This window comes from Argopecten irradians, chromosome 4 (genome assembly GCF_041381155.1).
Source record: "Argopecten irradians isolate NY chromosome 4, Ai_NY, whole genome shotgun sequence".
Lineage (NCBI taxonomy): Eukaryota > Metazoa > Mollusca > Bivalvia > Pectinida > Pectinidae > Argopecten > Argopecten irradians.
In genome coordinates this window covers 42704892-42726659 of record NC_091137.1, presented here as the reverse complement: position 1 = coordinate 42726659, position 21768 = coordinate 42704892, and the positions used below count along the sequence as shown (strand labels likewise).

Genomic DNA, 21768 nt, shown 5'->3' with positions numbered 1-21768 from the left:
CAAAATTAAGGTGTGACCTCAACAGAAAAATGAGTTTGAGTAAAACAAAACCTACACCAGCCAAAAATACTTTTTATAAATCACATTCATGAATTTAGTGTTCCGACAATAAACAGCAAAGGCAATGAAATGGCATAATATCGATTTAATATTTTGTTTTCCTTCAAGACAATAACTTGGAAGCATGGCCATTTTTAAAAAGTGAACTTTTTCGACATAAATCAAACAAATAATTATGAAGTTTTGATTTCCAAAATTATTCAATATGAAAATGCTATTTTATAAAGTTACAAAAGGATATAACCTAAATAATATTCGCATCCTTTAAATGTTGTAGACAAAACAATACAAGTAAGTTGAAAAGCCTAAAATAGCGACATGTTTTGTATATTGATTATCTTCTCGGGGGACTGTATTGCCCCTCCAGGCAGGAATATACATGTAATAGCAAATAACATACTAAAAACAAATTTATCACATAAATGTAAAATGCATCAGCATAATGCTTATATAATCGTCACATATTCGACACTAAAAAGTGTCATTATTATTAAAACGAATGTGAAACAACTCCAGTTTGTGGAATCCAGCACAATCAACAATCCAGGATGTTGTTTAATCTAAACCATTTCCAATTGTACCGATAGAGACGCACTCGTCGATAGTAGCACATTCGTAATATTTAACAAATAATTAAAATAAGTTTTCAATGTTAGTTGTAATGTCATACGTAATCTTGAGCCGAATCATACTTTTCTGGGTAGTGGATTGACTATCATACTTTCAATACACTCAAATACAGTATGGGGATCTTGATCAGCGTTTACGTGTTGCGCATCTACATAAAAGTCTGAAATTTCCTCCACATAAGCGTTGTAGGTAGCCAGTCGTTTGTTGACCTGTTCAGACTCGTCTTTGGGGTGTTTCTGGAGTCTTTCCTTTACGTCCTCGGTGCGTGGTGGGTTATACAACATGTGGTAACGATCCCCAGTGATAGGGTCTGTAGCTCGCAGTGTCAAACGTTCAACTACGGAATCATTCGGCACATTCAAAAAGAATACTCTGAAATAACACAAAAAGTAATTGTCTGGAATTTGTTCGTTTTTGTTCAGTTGTCAAGGTTCTGGAGCAGGTTCAGTGTGTTACATTGTACTAAGACTTTTTGATATCTGATCTAGTAATCAAATTGATTCATTATTATTTTAAATTAATGTTCGTGAATTTTAAAAATTAAACTTTAATAAATTTGGTTTCAGGATATAACAAAAAGAACGGGTTGACCAGCCAAAAAATTTTCACTCGGGTAGAGATATCCCTGTCTACATGACAGAACCATGTAAGATTCTATTACAGATTGTTTACTTTGATGACATCGTACCTGTTAGGGACAAAGCCTTCCTGTGTAAGTGCCTCTGCCTGCTCCCTCGTGCGAGGATACCCATGTAATACCCAGCCTCTACTCATACAGTCCAGCTGGGAGAGTCGCTGTCTAATGATCTCCATGACTGTCACATCAGGCACTGTACAACACAAATAATATTTCAGTTTCTCTCCCTTAACCCCTATTGACCCCTGAAAAATCATAATGAACTCTTCTACCCTTTGGATAAGAAGAGTTCAAAAGTGACTTCAGGGGTCGAACGCATTAAAAAAAGCGTCATTAGCAAACTCTACAGAGAAATATTAATGTGCCTTTCTCTTTATTTATTTGGGTCCAGTAGCACTTGGTGCTGTAATCATCTGCTTTTCTAGCCTGGTATTATAAATCTGATTCTTGTAATATAAGGACAATTTCTTGCCATTATGGAATCATTTACATTTAATAATTTAGTAATTAAAGTTTATGATATAAGAACAAGTTATTGATCACCTTATGTAAAGTACACTAGCCTGGTAAAAAGATCAAGGTCAAGATTCTATTCAATCATGATCTAAGGTCAAGGTTAATTTTTCATTATTCTAAGGTCAAGATTGAATTATGTGATTTGTAACTGACATTTGCTATACAATTTCACGATATTGATGCAATAAAAAGGATCATAGCTTCAACATAGATTTGAATGACCACTTAGAGTCAGGGTATGTCAGAGTAATTAAGTTACCCATCTTTTCACTATCAAACTACATATTTTGTAATAAAATACTCGACTTTGTTCAGAACTAAACAATCTGAGATCAAATACAAATATCAAGGTCAAACTTACCCATCATGTCTTTGTTTACGTATGGTATGGCTGTCTGTCCTTCCTTTGTTTCGTCTGCTATTGCTTGCTTGATCAAGGAGCCACACGATACTGCATTAAAAAACACAAATCAGTTTATTAATTAATTGTTTACTATTAGTCACATCAAATGAAATGATCATAAATAACACCATAAATAAGGTTGTTTTAAGTGATCAAAAATGAGAAACTTAAATTATTCACTTAACAAGATTAAATTTTAACCCCATGAAGATTGTATACATTGGTCCAACAGTTAAGTTATACATTTAGACTTACCACTGGAAAGGTTGTATTTGGAGGCGCGACAGTAAGGTGGCAGTGTACAGTAGATTTGAAAAATTCAGCAAAATAAAGTTCAGGCTTTAATTATGTACACACAGCTTATTAACATCTATATAAAAGTATATAAATTTTTAATCTACACAACATTTGCAATTGTCATGCAGAGTTCATTTTTGGACAGGTCTGCTTTTTGTGGTTTTGTGAGCCTGTAAAAACCATGGTAACCAAATTTTTTTTTAATGCAAAAAATTGGGATTTTCAACCCAAAATTACACCCCCTCTAGGAGAATTTTTTTTCTTGAACACAGTTTAAAACCAAGAATCACTGCCGTGATAGCGGAACTGAGCCTATTTTGACATAGGTATATCTTTAAACTTTTGAGCAATCTTACCTCGTACCCCGGCTATTAATTTCTGCTGCTACAGTATTGAGTTTTTCCATCTTAGACGCACATTCGGATAAACTCTAAACCATTTATCTCGAACCCATTTTGAGGAATTTCTTTATGCAAATATGAAGCCTGCATATACATTTTCTAAAAAAATTTTTAATGCATATAATAAAACAGGGGCTTTCTGCTAAGTAAAAATCTCACCCATGGCCATTCGGTCTTACTGTACACTGCTACCTAACATTAGACTTACCACTGACAAGGTTATAATTGGTGGCCCGACAGTAAAAATACACTTACCCATTGACAAGATTGTATTTGATGGCCCGGCAGTAAAATAAAACTTACCATTGACAAGGTTATAAATATTAGGTGGCCCGACAGTAAAATTAGACTTACCACTGACAAGATTGTATTTGATGGCCCGACAGTAAAATTAGACTTACCACTGACAAGGTTGTATTTGATGGCCCGACAGTAAAATTACACTTACCACTGACAAGGTTGTATTTGGTAGCCCGACAGTAAAATTAACTTACCACTAACAAAGTTGTATTTGGTGGCCCAACAGTAAAATTAGACTTACCACTGACAAGGTTGTATTTGGTGGCCCAACAGTAAAATTAGACTTACCACCCGGCAAAGTTGTATTTGGTGGCCCGACAGTAAAATTAGACTTACCACTGACAAGGTTGTATTTGGTGGCCCGACAGTAAAATTACACTTACCACTGACAAGGTTGTATCTGGTGGCCCAACGGTAACATTAGACTTACCACTGACAAGGTTGTATCTGGTGGTCTGACAGTAAAATTACACTAACCACTGACAATGTTGTATTTTTGGCCCAACAGTAACATTAGACTTACCACTGACAAGGTTGTATTTGGTGGCCCGACAGTAAAATTAGACTTACCACTGACAAGGTTGTATTTGGTGGCCCGACAGTAAAATTACACTTACCACTGACAAGGTTGTATCTGGTGGCCCAACAGTAACATTAGACTTACCACTGACAAGGTTGTATCTGGTGGCCCGACAGTAAAATTACACTTACCACTGACAAGGTTGTATTTGGTGACCCGACAGTAACATTACACTTACCACTGACAAGGTTGTATTTGGTGGCCCGACAGTAACATTACACTTACCACTGACAAGGTTGTATCTGGAGGCCCGACCGTAAAATTAGACTTACCACTAACAAGGTTGTATTTTTGGCCCAACAGTAACATTAGACTTACCACTGACAAGGCTGTATTTGGTGGCCCGACAGTAAAATTAGACTTACCACTGACAAGATTGTATTTGGTGGCTCGACTTTAAAATTACACTTACCACTGACAAGATTGTATCTGGTGGCCCGACAGTAAACGTAGACTTACCACTAACAAGGTTGTATTTTTGGCCCAACAGTAACATTACACTTACCACTGACAAGATTGTATTTGGTAGCTCGACTTTAAAATTACACTTACCACTGACAAGGTTGTATTTTGTGGCCAAAAGAGAAGCTTGTACACCTTTGCCTGATCCTGTGGCACCCAATAGAACAACTCGAGGTGTGTGAGGGGCGTTTGTTCTCGCCTGGCCACATAGGTAGGTAAACACTGTAAAAGAAGAAAGTTAAATCTTATAATAACTGTTACAGATGAATACTTAATTACAAAACCTACACATTCTAGTGATCTATCAAAATCATGATTATATTAGGATTACAATATATAACTTAATTATAGAAGCTTAAACAAACCTTGAAGGAAGACATCTGCCTGCGGCTGATCAGCGTTAACAGTTTTGAGTCCCTTGGTGAAGCATGATAGAATGCCATCAATATGCCTGTGGTATTCAATCAATTTGGCGACCATGTCCTCCTCACCGTACCCCTCAGCTTCCTCCAGACGACTCTGCACCTCCGTAGAGGACGGCCAGTCAAAGGTTGTGTGGTAAATATCTAATAAAATACATATTTTTCATCTTTATTAAAATCCATCTCGATTAAAATACATCACCTCCATTAAAATACATCATATCCTTTACATACATATTATCCATTAAAATACATCACATCCATTGAAACACATCTCTCCATTAAAATACATCATATCCATTTACATACATCATCTCCATTAAATCACATCCTTTGAAATACATCACATCCATTGAAATACATTGTACATCACCTCCATTAAGATACATCTCCATTAAAATATATCACCTCCATTTAATTACATCACCTCCATTAAAATAATCATATCCATTAAAATACATAATGTACATCACATCCATTGAAATACATCATCTCCATTAAAATATATCAAATCCATTAAAATAGATCACCTCCATTGAAATACAATCTCCATCAAAATACATCAGCTCCATAAAGTACATTTTCTCCATTAATTTCAACACTAGTCCGTTAAATAATCATTTCCATTAAAATACATCACCTCTATTAAAATATTCCACAATTCCATTAAAATAACCAGCAATGTAAGTCTCCTACATCTTCATTAAAGATAAAACCAACGAAAAAAAAATGACCTATATAATCTTATTATACATGTATGACACTGTGTATACTGATCACATGTCTAAAGTCGCTACCAAGTGATGCATGGTTTTGTGTGAACTTATATGATTGTGTGCATCATGAATGAAGTCTGTATTATTCAGACACCAAATAAATGCATATAAATAATTTGCTATTCAGTTATAAAGAACATCTGAGGACCAACAAAACAATTTTTTATAAACAAAATACAGACGTCCTGATGAGGAATGAACATTACTATGGCATATATATATACATATGCACTAGTGTAAGCGTGCATGTTGTACTTTACTTGGCATATTCCAGGGCTCGAATTTTACATTTTTGGTCACTAAAAATAGCAAGTGCCCTAAATTTTTACTTGCTAAAATATATTTTTACTATATAATTATATCCATATTTAAATTACAGTTTTGTTATAAATAAAATCCTTTATTTTTGCATGATGATGTGAGGTGTATAAGTACATAATGTATTTCAACAACATTATTGTAAGAACTGGGCCCCCATAATTTCCATTAAAACATTTTTTACCATCATTATGTCATTTTTACAGTTGTCCCTGATAAAAACCACTTGCTAAAATAAGCAAGTGCATATTTTTTTTACTTGCTATTATGATATATCTCCTTGCAAAAAGCAAGTAAAACAGCCTGAAATTCGAGCCCTGTATTCATATGGATTTGAAGTAATTTGAAGTATATACTTCAAAAATTTAATAAATGGTTATAACATATATTTCTGAACTTGCTATTTATGGCAAAGTGGTGTTTACATATAGTCATGCATGCTAATTTGTTCTTAAAACAAAGCGACATCCCCAATATCATTTATATTATATTTTTATACAGTGATTAACATGTTGTATTTAAGTAAGGGGACATAACTCTACATATACTAACCTCCAGTTTTTGGATCCACTCTCTTTCCATGGGCTCTTTCTATCAGAACTGTGTCTGGAGCATCTAACAGGACTGTAAAGAAATATGAAATTAAGGATAATTAATAAAGATTTGATTAAATAATTAAAGAAATAAAGAATAAGCATTCCATAAATTTTTAAAATTCTAGTGGAGGTAGCTATGGTACCATGGTCATATTTCTCAGAGCTTCTGTCTGGTGTGTTAAGTGAATGCTTTAACTTTTACATGTAATACAGATGTATTTACAACCACAAATAAAAAACTAGAACTGTTGTTTAAGAGGAAAACATATACACCGCTGTTTTGTACCAAAGGGGCATAACTCTAAAAAAGTTGGAAGTATTTTGTTCTGACATAGATTACGCACATCGCAATATATATCACTACACTGTAAAAGGGTTACTGCCTGAAAGTTTAGTTGAAATCGCTCCAGTAGTTTAGAGGGAAGAGTTGATGAATCATGTTTGGACACATGGACAGAGATGGGAAAGTGGGGTATAATTATTTCTATATGTCAAACTAAGTATTGATTTAACTAGAATTGTTTGTGAAACATAATGGTATATCTAAAGTGGGGCCGGAGGAGACAGAATAGGTCAGACAAGTATAACAATATACCTGGAATGCCCTCATACTGAATGACTCTATTACCCTGCTACGTACCACAATGTTTTGGGTGTATGCCTATAGCCTGTATAGCCAAGGCCTGTTCGCGGGTCTGAGGGAATCCTTCCATCACCCAGCCTTTCTTCACACAGTCAGGAAGTTTGACTCGGGCTTCTATCACCTTCACCCAGATATCTGTCGGAATTGGCTATAACGGGAAGGTAGAAATAGGGATATAAATTTTCAGTTCAAGGTCAAACAACAGGAAAACATGAATCAGAGGTTACATGCCAGATCAACAGAAAATTTAAATACATTTACATTTTTAATCAAATTGTCATAACTTACAAAATTTAATGCTAACTTGTCCTTAAAGAACATCTCTCTCCATAACAAATACAGTAAAACCCCTCTAACTCGAACTTGCATTCTTTAAACCTCTCTCCTATTCTTAGAACTGAATGCATGGTTCCAACAAAACCCGTATATATTACATGTAATTATATCAAACCACCAATTTTGCATGATCACGATCAAACCTCTATTTGTCAAATAACCCCCATTCTTCAAATAGTAATATATCTGCTTTCCTTCATATATAATGGTACTAAAGCCATCTATTTCATGACAAGTTTTTGTCCATAATATTACTGATTGTCAACAACCAGGCTTTGGTAATTTGAATACCCTGCATTCCTCAAGTGACATGGTCCCCAGCTGATCGAGTTGGCAGGGTTTTTCTGTATCAATACCAGGATTCGAGATTCCAAAACAATGTGGGTAAAGTATGATTTAACATCACTGTAAGGTGGGACTATTTGACAGTAAATTGTACTTTAATTACGTTGTTTTGGGATCTCAAAAACGTCATATTTATTTGAATTTATAGTATCTAAGTAAGAGGCTATAACTCACTTGTTTTTTCTTCTGTAGATCCAACATCTTCATCTTAAGGTCTGTTTCAGCCTCACTGATGAGATTCTCTGTTGTAAGGTGGGCTGTTCTCAGTTTGGTTGCACACATCTTAGAAATGGTCTTCTTACCAGAGGCAGGAGGCCCAATGATGATCACTTGTGGAACTTCAAATACAAAGGAATAAGATTCACACATTTTGTACAAACAATTTATCTTCAATGACAGTATAATAGAAAGTTTTCACACACAAAAAAAATAATAGTACAAAAATAAGAAGAAGAAATTATTAATGCATGAAAATACAAAGTTCAGGTTTCCAAATGTCAAGATTTTTTTATACGTGATATTCAAACAAGAATTATTAAAAGAAATGGTGTCTGCACAATCTTTTCAGGTCATATGGTCAGCAACCTACTAGGGTGAAGGGTAACCAATTTTATATAAATGGTGGGTCTGTACTCTCGGGCCTGGGGCCTGAAGGGCAGGGCCCAATTGGGGAAATATAGCAAACTTCAGGTATACAAACTTTCAAGACTGTATTCCTCTTAATTAAAAGAGTACAGATTGGGGGCTTTTCAAATTTATTCTGACAATCAATTTATCAATTTTATATGACTTGACAGCTGATTTCTTACCGTCATGGGTATCTCTCTTCAGTAAGTCAATAAGAAATGCCACTGGATCAGCAGGCTTGTTAATTATCAACTGTTCCATCAGTTTCTGTTGATTAAAGATAACATACATTTGAATTACATTTATATACTCATTGTTAGGTTACCCACATAATCAGCATACACTACATTGGATGAATGGAGCGTAGTGAAGTTTAGACACCGGGTTTCCGAGGATGGTACATACCAGGTATAAATATTTAGAGTTTAGGATACTAAGTTAATGTACTGTTTCATCATTTGACAGTAAATATAGATTCCCAATTATTCCTGATAATGTTCTTGCTTTTAAATAGAGAGTCTGGAAACATAGCATATTTATTTTATAGGTACTTCAGAAACAGTTACCGTATTTTTCCCTATTAAGAGTGTCTCCTCTAATAAGGGCGCCCCCACGTTTTTTGCTGAAAAAAATCAACTAATTTCATACAATTTTTGTGCCAGATTGTGACGATTTGTCTTAGCAGACACTAATAAAATACTGTTTCATATCAATCTGATGCTTAACAGATATCCGTTCACCTTGTATAAGCACTGAATTTATTGCATTGGACAACTTTGGACATCTTTGCCAAGTGTTTACACATAGAAACAGCGAGACACCATGTTAAAAAAAAAAACGTGTCACTTGAATGCCCCACACACGTGTATGAATGAAGACTAACTGGCAACAACATTTTAGCGATGTCTATACAGGTTTTATGAATACTTACTGTATATCTATGATAAAGTTTCCTAAATAACAGGAATGTTATCATTTCTAAGCATTTTGTTGTGTGCTCATGTCAGTATTTCCCAACTGCTACAAAACGAAAGTAGTGATCGAAAGCACCATCCGCCATTTTGTTTACGCATGGTAAACAAACAGACTAGCATGAAATGCCAAAATTCTGTGAAACAGACATATTTAACCCATGTTTAATACTTCTGGAGCATACATTTCTTCATTATTATGTAGTTTCAATACTTTCTTGACTTCAAAACGTAAGTTGGTTATAGTAAGTTTCAGAAAAATACAAAACTAAAAGCAAGATGACTATAGTCTGTTTCAGAAAAAAATATCTAAAAATGGTCTCAATTAACGGCGCGCCCCCCCCCCCTTCGGCCATTTACCCACACCTGGCGCCATCATTAGGGAAAATACGGTATATTTTTTACCTGAAGTACATTGTAGCACAGTCTGAAGTGTAACAAGGTGAGAGTAGGGTGCCGCCAATTGGGCTTGAACCTGTGACCCCTAACTTACTGGTCCGCCGCTCTACTTACTGAGCTAAAGGTAAATTCCCCTAATGTGAGGCATCTAGAGTTTTAAAAATCTTTCTACAATACTTCCGCCTTTTATTTTTGACCATTTTTTTCAAAATAAACCAACCCACATTCTCCAACGAAGCCTCTCAATCTCATATACAATAGCTTACACTTCAAGTGGTCTATGGCACCAAATGTAAGAGGCGAGAAAAGTGTGCTATCATCAGAGCTTGAACCCACGACCTAAAACTTACTGGTCCATCACTCTTTTGACTCAGCTAAAGGGAAATTCCCTATAGCATGAAGCTAGAAAACAACACTATAAAACCTGCTACACAGGCAACAGGAAACTAGCTGTTGGTTGAGGGCAAAAACGGATGTAGTCAGTTAATTAAAAAAAAAAGTCAATTACCATTATACCAAACTGAATAATTAATATATTTGATGATGGCAAATGTTTTACTTTAATTTCTTTTGGTGTGCTAATTCTAGAATTATACAATCTGTACTTGCTGTTTATCGATCAGAGGCCTGAGTTTTATTACATGTAAGTTAGATACTCAGTACATGTAATAATAAAGAGCCTTTCTTTCTGTCGATAACAATTTAGTATATTTCATAACTTCTTAGGCATTTTGCTGAATTACGATGAGTAACCACACTGACTTCCACAAACTTGACAGATACAATGTAAGCCTAACGTTATCATGCACCTCCACCACAGTAGCTATCACTATCAGCTGCTTGAGACATGTGTACTGCAGTACATCATGTACGGCTAGTTCAGAATTAATTTACCTTGTACATTTCGAAAATTCCATGTTTTTCGGCATAAGTGCTAAACTCCGGAGGAATCAATAATGGTCGTTTTGTTTGATCCATGATTGTAATTTAAGAAACGATTATCTAAACGGCAATGTGCATGCAGTCTTTTCACGTTGACCAGCGTTGATGTTGTTGGCGTCAATGGTTGCTATGTTTTGGCAGGTGGAGCGGTAACTTGTAACGAGCATTTTCATTGGCTTATTTTAAAAGCCGCGAACACTAATATTTGAATGGGATATCAGAAAATCCGGATTACTGACTGAACGAAAGGTGTCCCACGCTTTGATTTTTTTATTCAAATTTTGCAGCATTTAAGCTCTAGGTACATTTCTACTTATTACTAATTTGAATGTGTTTTTTTAAGTATTTTGTATTTTTTTTAAAGGTACAAATAAGGTTCTAAAATTATGTTTTCTAACAATACTTTGGGAATGTGGCAAGGGGACCCGTTGTGTTCTCCTTTTGAACATACATGTAGATCTATATGTATTTTTTTTGACATGTTTGTTAATGAAAGGTACTTCATTTTTTTTAATTTCATACTCATTTATATTGATACCTTCTAATTATTTTGACTATAGATTGATTTTTAAGTGTATCGGATTTGCTCCAACATATATGTATATGGCATGTTATCGAGTTTGTCCACATTAAAAAAAAAGCTATAGGAATAATCTTATAAAAAATACTTTAAAAATGAAATCCGGGAAAAAAAGTTGCATAGGCTGAAATGAAGTCAGAGAAAACGTTCTAAAAATCTACATTTGCCCAATTTGACTGTAATTTCAAAATTGGTCATATATACCATAATACAATAACAATTAGTGATGAAATTTTGTAAACTAACATATACACTATAAATTAAGTACATATTTCTATTCTTGCATATTCCCTAACAGTACAAAAAGGCTAATAACTAAATATGCTCATGGGTGAAACAAACAGTTTCTTTTTTTAATATCAGATACATGTATCAAATGTATTGGAAAGAAATGTATTTCAGTATCTCAAACTCAAAACATACAAATTAAGATTATCCTTCCCTCTTATATAGATTAAAAATTATTTGAAATTGAATTTAAATGTTAAAAGAGCACTCAAGTCACCAAAAAAGTGTATTCTCGGATGTTAATTTGGAAACTAATTTACACAGAATAAAAATTGTAGAACAATTAACAAAGAGTGACCTATTTTTGCATGTTTGTGCAGGTACTAGACTATACTTATGAGTAATAACAGTCCTGAAACACCAGTCTGAAAATGATTCACTTGAATGAGACCCACTACAGTGACCCGGTATCGGATCAGACACACAAATAAAAACTTAAATAATTAACTTCCGTTTCCAGTTAATACTACCGAACACACATACATATCAGGTATCCCGAACAATATATGACTTGGATTTTCCCAACTGAATTATTCATGTAATTGAGGTAAATTTGTATGTACCTAAATCTTTTTCTCGTGTGCTTTATATCTTATACTGTACTTGTTTAATTCGTAAACTTTACTATTAATGAATCATTTGCACAGGTGAACGACGCGGTAACATGGTTTGGCAGTCTTTTCTTCGATATTTGACTCAGTCCAGTTTGAATGACCAATGTGGAAGATTCAACAGTACTTGGACAGTGGTCATTCTTGACCTGTTTGCGTTGGTGACGTTCTTCATCCAAGTTTCCAGCTACAATTCTGTCACATGTTGGACTCCGCCTCAATTTTCAGTGGTTGCATATACCAACCAAGTATGCAGCCATCCGGATAGCCATTTTCATTCTGTAATTGAGGAGGTCCAAAACGACAAAATGACATGGAACCGTTCAAGTTAAAATGGCACTGGTTGTCACTCATCCTCATTGTACAGGCATTGTTGTTCAAACTTCCGGAAGTTGTATTATCGGCAGGACAGGGACTCGTGGGATTCAGATTTACAAAAAATATCCGGACTAACAGACGGGTATGAGACCCTCAATATGGCCGACCGAGCCCAGATGGGGCGACAGGTTGGTCGGTATCTGAAAAGTTGGATAGACACCACTGTGATGAAGGGTTGTCCTTGGGGATGGTTAACCTTGCTCTTTCTGTTCACCAAACTTCTATACTTCATCAACGTCATCATACAGAAATCGGTCATGGATGGCATTCTGACATCTGGAAATCACTCTTCATTCGGGCAGCAAGTGCTTAGCAACATTGTCATCAAACAAACAGAAGCGTGGGATATATTTGATTCCACACCCGTTAGAATAGTATTGTGTGATTTTGAAATCCGAAAGTTGGCCACAGTCAGCAGTTACGCTGTACAGTGTATCCTTGGTAACACAGATGATCTGATGCACTTCTACAAAATGATTCTGTGTGTCCTCTGGCTGTGGTTTGTGGTGGTCACTGTTATAACGGCTCTGAGTGGTGTATTACAGTTACTAACAGTCCTCGAACCCATCTTCAGGAAACGGTAAGTAGATCCTGTAGTGATCTTGTGATCATATGATTATATCTTGTAATGATCTAGTAAATGTGTGATATATCCTGTAAATCTGGTGATCATGTGATAGATCGTCTGATATATCCTGTAATGATCTGGTGATCATGTGATAGACCGTGTAATGATCTGGTGATCATGTGATAGATCGTGTAATGATCTGGTGATCATGTGATAGATCTTCTAAGGTGATAGATTATGTATTGATCTTGCAGACATGTTAACGTAATTCACGTAACTGTTAAAGTTAAACTTTATCGAACTATTTGACAGAATCAAGAGAAACGAAATAAGTGAGGTGTCTTCTATGGACACAATGGAAGCATCTTCGATACCCCAGGGATTCCGATCACTTACGATCTCTACACCCCTGGACTACAGAATGTATCTCATAGTGAAATTGAAGGCAGCTCAGCGGAAAACATTTGACCAATCACAGGCCAGCAAAGATTTCCTTTGAAGACTGCAGAGAGACCGACGCCTAACATCAAAGCCACACAGTCAACCACAGTGTACCGTTATACGGCTCAAACGACTAAATTACCTGTTCTGTTCTGTTGTCTCCAGATTTACTTTGAGATAATCCAGGGGTGTAGAGATCGAAAGTGATCGGAACCCCTGGGAATATCGAGGATGCAATGGAAGAAGAAAGTCGATTATGTCAAACCACTTGAACAGTGAGAGCATTGTACATAGCTAATCACACCGCTTTGAAGTCAAATTTACAATGCTAACATTTGTAAGAAAAACAATTAATTGAACAGTTTTAACCATAAAAAAGCTAGCATAAACCATGTTTACATCCTTCCCAAACTCTTTTACAGATACATCAAGAGTTACCTGTATATGTCTAATGAAGTGTCCCCACCTCCTCTGACGCAGACATCAGCAGGTTTTGCTAGCCCCAGAGACTCTGGCCCTGAACACCAGACTTAGACATTATGACAGATAGATTTCTGGCCTTAGGGGCCCTAAGTCAGACATCTATCTGTCATAATGTCTAAGGTCCCTGGTGTGCCCTAAGTCAGACATCTATCTGTCATAATGTCTAAGTCTGGTGTCAGGGCCAGAGTCACTCGGGCTACAGGTGTGCGGGATCAGAAATAACGGAGGACGGAGTGTTTATATTAAAGGCGATTGGTGAAGCTTCTTCTGAACACCTGGTCAGGGACGCAGTCATCTACCTGTTATGGTGGCTGATTACGGCCATCTCGTGTTGTTGTGTTGTCGCCTTGTCGTGTTGTCGCCTTGTCGAGTTGTCGCGGTCTCAAACTGCGACAACCAGATATTTAACAGTTAAAATGTCGTCTTGTCGCGTTTTCGAACCGCGACAAGTCGACAACATGACAAGACGACAAGTCGACAACACGACAAGTCGACATTTCAAACACTCTAATTAGCGCGTACAGAATCTCGTGTTGTCGCGGTAAAATGTCGGCTTGTCGTGTTGTCGAGTTGTCGTGTTGTCGACTTATCGTGTTGTCGAGTTGTCGACTTGTCGCCTTCCTGTTACACATGCGCAAATCATGTGAAATAGCCACTATCTTTGAATATAGAAAACTGAAGTCAGTGCTTGTACCATACATGTAGTAGCATATGTCTGCCATCGATTTGCCGACTTACGACTTAATAATGTCGACATCGTTAAGGCATTAAGTCGACATCATATCGGAAGATGTCGACATAAACAGAAGAATATGTCGACTTACCACATGTACATGCCCACATAATGATTCCAAGATATTTATGTAGACAGTCGTCGGTAGCTCGGCGATTAATGTGTTTATGCTCGGGTGTGACACCGACTTGTCAGTTATTGATGTCGACATCTAAACTAAAAGATGTCGACATCTGGTCTTGAAAGTGGAAATCAAAGGCTACCCTTTCATAGAGCACTGTGTAGATCGACGTTGATTTTGTTAATTCAAGTTTTTATTTATTTGATTTCAAAATAAAAAAAAATTGTGATCCTACACATCCCGGCCATGAAACTGTAGCCTGCGTGTACGTAGCTGTTAGCCCGAGCTAAGGAAAAGTATAACGAATTATTAAAGGGACAATTCATTCTAAGAGAACATTAAAATTTGTACATATATCGGAAAAACCCAGTTCTAATGGAATTTAGATCAGTCGGTTTTACTGTGATGTGCCTGAAAAGCCCATGGTGGTGACATGTGTGTGAAATTTTCAAACTCGCTCGCTGTCCGCCATTACACATTGTGGTCGAACTTCTTGTATGCCGAACCCTGTCCCTTGCTCGTAGAGTAATGCAACTTTTGTCTATAACTGCTCAAATCGCTCTGACTATAGTTTGTTTACCTTATTAGGTGAATTATCTTGCCTCAAAATCATTTTATCACCTTCGCAGTGGTTATGTAGTTCATTTGTTTAACGTGCGTGACTTTGGCTCGGGTATAGGTACAGCGCCCATATTCTACCTGCTTATCGTATTGATCAACGATTTGATATTTCAACGATATTAATTAAAATACTTAACAATGACGTGGAATTTGTCAATGTTTAACGTTATTTGTTTCATAAGAAATATAGAACAATACATTTATACCATATTTCACTTCTTGGTTATGTAAAAGAATTAGCCTGAGTGAATTGTCCCTTTAATATATATAACCGTGGGGTTGAAAATTCGTTTCAAAGCTGTGTGTGTGTTTTGTTGATTGGCATTCGTATCAAGTCCATGTAGTACATACCGTACTATACTATATTAAAAGAATGAATGAAAAAAAAAAAATAAAAAATAAAATAAAAAAAGATTTTTTTATGTTGCATTTTCTTGTGAATCCCGAAAAATACCAGTTACGTAATTTAAAAGCCATAAAGGTCACAGTACAGGTACACAATACACATTGGGAAACCAGCTTTACTTGTTAGCTTGCCCTGTCCATATATACATGTATATTTACATCTCTCGATACACTTATATAAAGGCACAACGAATTTTTGTTCCGGTCTTAATGGTCAGATTCAACCTTTGGGCTAAACATCCTCCAGGGACGCGGTTTTAAACTCCCAACTCGCGATACATCTGCATCTATTTTTCGTAGTAAAAACATGCGTTCTTTGTAGTCAAACGTAGTAAAAAAAAAAGTCACGTGCTTATACCTCATTCATGCCATTGGCCGGAATATACAATTGTATTATGGGTAACTAGTGATCACGTGATTTTGTGTTTACTTCCAAATATGGTGATAGTTTGCTTGCCATTTCTTCGGAGAAATTGATTTATTTGCAAATATTTAGACTTCAAAATGTTACATGGCAGTCCAAATATGCACTGTTTTTACTATAAATAATGAACTGAATGAGTTGTAAAACTGCCATTTTCACGTTTTGTAAATAAATGATATAATACGAATTGACCAATTCAATAGGTCTAACCGTCTAATCTAAAAATCAGCGAAGATCGGCTACTCCCGGCTAAATTCGTAGAATTCTAAATTTATATTTATATATTTTATTACCTGCTTTAGGGTTCAGAACATATACATATAACACAGAGAAAATAAGGCCAAATTATGTATAAATACCAGGTCAGGGAAATCACTCTATTTGGAAGTAAACACGCACTCATGTGATCACTAGTTACCCACTAATACAATTCCATATTTATTTCGGCCAATGGCATGAATGAGGTGTAATCACGTGACTTGTTTTTTTACTACGTTTTACTACAAAGAACGCGTGTTTTGTACCATTATGGGGAAATCCTCCGCGGATCGTGGTTTCATTTCCACCATTTGAAAACGAGATTGATTAAATTGAAGCTTACATGTCTGTGCCAAGGCCAAGATGTCAAAGTTGTCATGTATATACATGTACTCACTCGACAATTACTTGATAAAACATCTATCTAATAAATTTGTGTTTGAAATTATAATTGAATTGTTGACCAGGACAATTTGAACAGACCTAAATTTTGGTTGAATAATGCATGGAAAAGTGAATTAATCTTGAACTTTTCCACTTTGTGGAAAAGAATCCTTCAAAACACGGATTTATTCTCCCTTGATTAAAAATGATCAATTCCTTTACTTTGGCTAAGATATAAAAGTTTTTTTTTTTTCATTTTTTTTTCTAAATTCAATAATGAATGCAGATCCAAATATCATTAAATCAAATAAGGTGTGTATTAATTTAATTTGAAACTATGTTTGTTTTGACTGAAAAATTTGCAAAAAAAAAAAAATTAATATCAATTACAATATCATAATACAAATATTATCAAGATTATTTTGGATTGTTGATGTTTTTTATTTGTACCTTGCTGTTAAAATGAGGAAGAAGAAAAAACCGTGGCGGTTGTGGAAAGAAGAATGTGGCGTTAGATAGAGATTTGAGAAGTAGTTGTTTTTTAAAATTCTTGAATGTTTACAGTTTGGATGCTATATGAGAGTGAGGAATGAGAGACAGAAGGTATATTATGGATTTATTTATGTTTAACAGTTCCACCTGAAATTCCTAATGCACAGTTTTAAATTAATGGTTAAATTGCTTTTAAAATCAAACAAATTAATAGGTCTTAGCCCTGTTACATTGGGCACATCGGGTCCAAGCAAAGTTCATTGATTTGAACAAACTGTATTCTTATCAATACCCTGCATGTTAATGGTCCCAAATAACATGTCATTGTATTGAGGTTCTTGGGTATTCAGAGAAGTTTGTAAATTGTTTACAACCAGACACAGGCGATGATGCCCGCTCGCCAAGAAGACAAATTGCACATAGGTCACAGCATGGATGAGCTTAATTCAACACACGAGCGCATCATATTTACTTTATATACTTTTTCCTCAAAAAATACTCTTACTCTATAATCTCTTTGTAACACATCCATATCAGAGTGGCGACGCTATCTAGGAAAATAATGCATATGCATAAATGAGCGTGCGAGCCGTCGAAGGGTCCGAGATTTTGGTTGTTGTGGAGGTTTCGGGAATCTCTCCCGGACCGAAATATTACGATTTTTAGAATGGCTGAGATAATTCTATACGATGTATTGCGATGATTTTGCGCCGAACGCCGAATGCGCGAGGCTTTGGTGTTCTGGGGGTTCACGGGGGATCTCCCCTGTAAAAATATTACGCTATGGAATGAATTGTGAGCGCCGAATGCGCCGAGACTTTGAGTTTCTGGGGTCCGGGGTCTCCCCCGTCGAAGAAAATGTTACGATACGGGTAATGGCAAGATGAGTTTTACGTGTGTATTTAGAGGATCTTTAATGCGTTCCTTAATGTGGTAAAGATTTATTCGATTTACCATTAACCCTACATTTGGAAAGAATAAATAAATGTTGAATGCGTCATATCTTAGTGCAACCCTGACTCCGAGATCATAACATACGGGGAACAAAACTTCCACACCATTCAGCACATTGTTTGGTTAATCCTAAAAGAAAATAATGATATGATTTTATTTGTCTTGCTGTATGACATGTAAAAACGCAATTTAATATTTTAAGAAACAATGTATGATATAATAGAAATCCCTTAGATGGTCATATTGTAGTCTATGTTCATGTGTATGTGAAATTTTATTATTAAAACATTATTATTTTGAAGGCTTTTAGGGGGTATAACGAAAAGGGGGGGGGGGGGGGGGGGGGGGGTGAGGTGGGGGGGGGGGGGTGGGGGTGGGTTTGGGTGGTGGAGGGGTGAGGGGATTACATTACGTGCTTGAACTTTAGGAAATGCGCGCCAAGCGGTCACAATCGTCTAGAGAATGAAGTAGACGAAAAAAATGTGCAGGATGGAACCCTTTCTCCCTTACGTCCTCTGCAAGTGGCCACATTTTAAAAAGTTTAATGAACTTGGTACCCACTACAGACTGATTGTAAATCATTCGCCAACAAAAGATGGTTCCTTTCTCTATTTCTGTAATATCTTTCACCTTTTTATTTCCTCTTGGAAAATGTTTTATAACATGGAAAAACTAAAAAATATGATGTCTATATAAGCAGGCAATAACAAAAACCAACTTAGAGCCGACATGTCAGCGATGCCATGTTTTTTTTCTGAATGTGGTCCACCCCGAGTTCGGATACAGACTGAAAAACAAATACATAATACACTGTACATAAGCACCATATATTGGCCCAATACAGGCCCCATGAAAATCGATCCAGTTGATGATATCCATGTTGAACCTATTAAATTATATTGAACGAGTATTTGGATTCCCATTACATCTGTATCCCTATGAAATAGTTGAGCAAGATAATGCTCATAAATGTGATTCCTATAAAAAAGACTTTGGTAAAGACCCTATCCCCTGTGGAAATTCCCGATGGACCCCAGTGACACATGACAGGCACAAATATTAGTATAGTGGCTTGAGACGCCTTTCAATCTTTTCAAATGGTGGAAATGAAATCACGAACCGCGGGGGATTTTCCCAATACTGGTACACGCGTTCTTTGTAGTCAAACGTAGTAAAACAGGTCACGTGATTTTACCGTCATCATTCATGCCATTGGCAGAAATAAATATGGAATTGTATTATGGGGTAACTAGTGATCACATGAGTGTGTGTTTACTTCCAAATAGAGTGATTTCTCTGACCTGGTATTTATACATAATTTGGCCTTATTTTCTCTGTGTTATATGTATATGTTCTGAACCCTAAAGCAGGTAATAATATATATAAATATAAATTTAGAATTCTACGAATTTAGCCGGAGTAGCCGATCTTCGCTGATCTTAGAGTAGACGGTTAGACCTATTGAATTGGTCAATTCGCATTACATCATTTATTTACAAAACGTGGAAATGACAGTTTTATAACTCATTTCAGTTCATTATTTATAGTAAAATAATACATATGTGCAAGTCAAAATGATATGCATGCAATATTAATAACATTTTGGAGTCTAAATATTTGCAAATAAATCCATTTCTCCGAAGAAAATGGCAAGCAAACTATCACCATATTTGGAAGTAAACACAAAATCACGTGATCACAAGTTACCCATAATACATTTGTATATTCCGACCAATGGCATGAATGAGGTATAAGCACGTGACTTTTTTTACTACGTTTTTACTACAAAAAAATAGATGCAGATATCTCCCGATTTTGGAGCTAAAACCGCGTCCCGCGGGAGGATTTTTAGCTCAAAGGTTGAATCTGGCCATTAAGACCGTAACAAAAAATCGTTGTGCCTTTATTTAAGTGTATCGAGGGATGTGAATATTTTATGTATATATATGGACAGGGCAAGCTAACAAGTAAAGCTGGTTTCCAAATGGGTATTGTGTATCTGTACTGTGACCTTTTTGACTTTTAAATTACGTAACTGGTATTTTTCGTGATTCGCAAAAAATGAAATCTTGAAAAATTAGAAAATCATTGTTATATAGTATAGTACGGTATGTAACCACATGGACTTGGTACGAATGCTAATCCACAAAGCACACACACAGCTTTTAAACGAATTTTCAACCCACGGTTATATATATTAATAAATGATTATGGCCAAGAGGATGGAAATTCGTTCCTCAGCTCGGACTAACAGTTACAATGTGTACATACACGCAGGCTACAGCTGCATGGCCGGGATGTGCAGGATCACAATTTTTAATTTTGAAATCAAATAAATAAAAACTTTTCTGAATTAACAAAATCAACGTCGAACTCTGCTGTATGGTGCCTTGCTGCATATACACAGTGCCCTATGAAAGGGTGGCCTTGAATTCCACTTTCAAGACCAGATGTCTTCTGTTTATGTCGACATCTTCCGATATGATGTCGGGAACTCGATGGCAGAAATATGCCACCATAAAATTGCAATATTTTTCTAATTTTCGGATTAACGGGCCTTCGAACTATTAGGCCTTAGCGGTTCAAGTGACCTTAAAATTAACAGATGACGATTACTGCGTACTAATCAGACGGCGTGACCAGACCATTATTACACGATTATCATATAATAAACAAATTATTGAAATTCATAGTTCAGCGAAATATACTTTGACAACTCTCGGTAAAGAAATTGCTATCAAATATCTTCATCTAGCTACAAACACATGCACACAAATTATTTTCATTAGCAATCCAATATGGCGAGTGTTTATCCATTGTTTGCGAATGTGTAACAGGAAGGCGACAAGTCGACAACTCGACAAGTCGACAACACGACAAGTCGACAACTCGATAAAACGACAAGTCGACATTTTACCACGACAACACGAGATTCTGTACGCGCTAATTAGCGTGTTTGAAATGTCGACTTGTCGTGTTGTCGACTTGTCGTGTTGTCGAGTTGTCGGCGGTTCGAAAACGCGACAAGTCGACATTTTAACTGTTAAATCTCGGGTTGTCGCAGTTTGAGACCGCGACAACTCGACAAGGCGACAACACGACAAGGCGACAACACAACAACACGAGATGGCCGTAATCAGCCACCATAACCTGTGGCATTCTGCACATGGTCAACAGGACTCTGTACCACAGGGACCCCCACAGCACGGGGGTCCACCGCCATACATATCTCAGGGAGGTCCGGCTCAGACGAACGGACCAGGAGGAACGGTGATTTCTCCCCCTCCCACCGCTCCCCCTCAACAGGTCCGGTACAGACCTCAGACGGGACCTGAGGCCGACCCTCTCATGACAAACCAGCCAATG

At 36.3% G+C, this 21768-nt stretch overlaps 1 protein-coding gene and 1 pseudogene across 1 annotated transcript; one reads left to right on the top strand and one right to left on the bottom strand.

Annotated features, from left to right (window-relative positions):
- Nucleotides 1-130: 130 nt before the first annotated feature.
- On the bottom strand, nt 131-10812 carry LOC138321740 (adenylate kinase 8-like). Its single transcript, XM_069265660.1, has 10 exons — nt 10614-10812; nt 8532-8616; nt 7897-8060; nt 7039-7189; nt 6355-6426; nt 4652-4852; nt 4377-4508; nt 2205-2294; nt 1379-1520; nt 131-1062 (listed from the first exon to the last, which is right to left on the bottom strand). Exons 1-10 carry the CDS (start codon nt 10695-10697, stop codon nt 747-749), a joined length of 1437 nt encoding a protein of 478 aa, XP_069121761.1. The 5' UTR covers nt 10698-10812; the 3' UTR covers nt 131-746.
- A 1275-nt stretch (nt 10813-12087) lies between these two features.
- LOC138321739 (innexin-11-like) lies at nt 12088-15121 on the top strand (annotated as a pseudogene).
- The last annotated feature ends 6647 nt before the right edge of the window (nt 15122-21768 follow it).

Bases quoted from the DNA above. Each gene is read 5' to 3' on its own strand.
- LOC138321740 (XM_069265660.1), bottom strand. From the start codon at position 10,697: ATGGATCAAACAAAACGACCATTATTGATTCCTCCGGAGTTTAGCACT. The intron at 8,617-10,613 runs GTAAATTAATTC...TTTAATCAACAG, and splicing joins GAATTTTCGAAATGTACAAG to AAACTGATGGAACAGTTGAT. The intron at 6,427-7,038 runs GTACGTAGCAGG...ATTTCTTTACAG, and splicing joins CATACACCCAAAACATTGTG to TCCTGTTAGATGCTCCAGAC.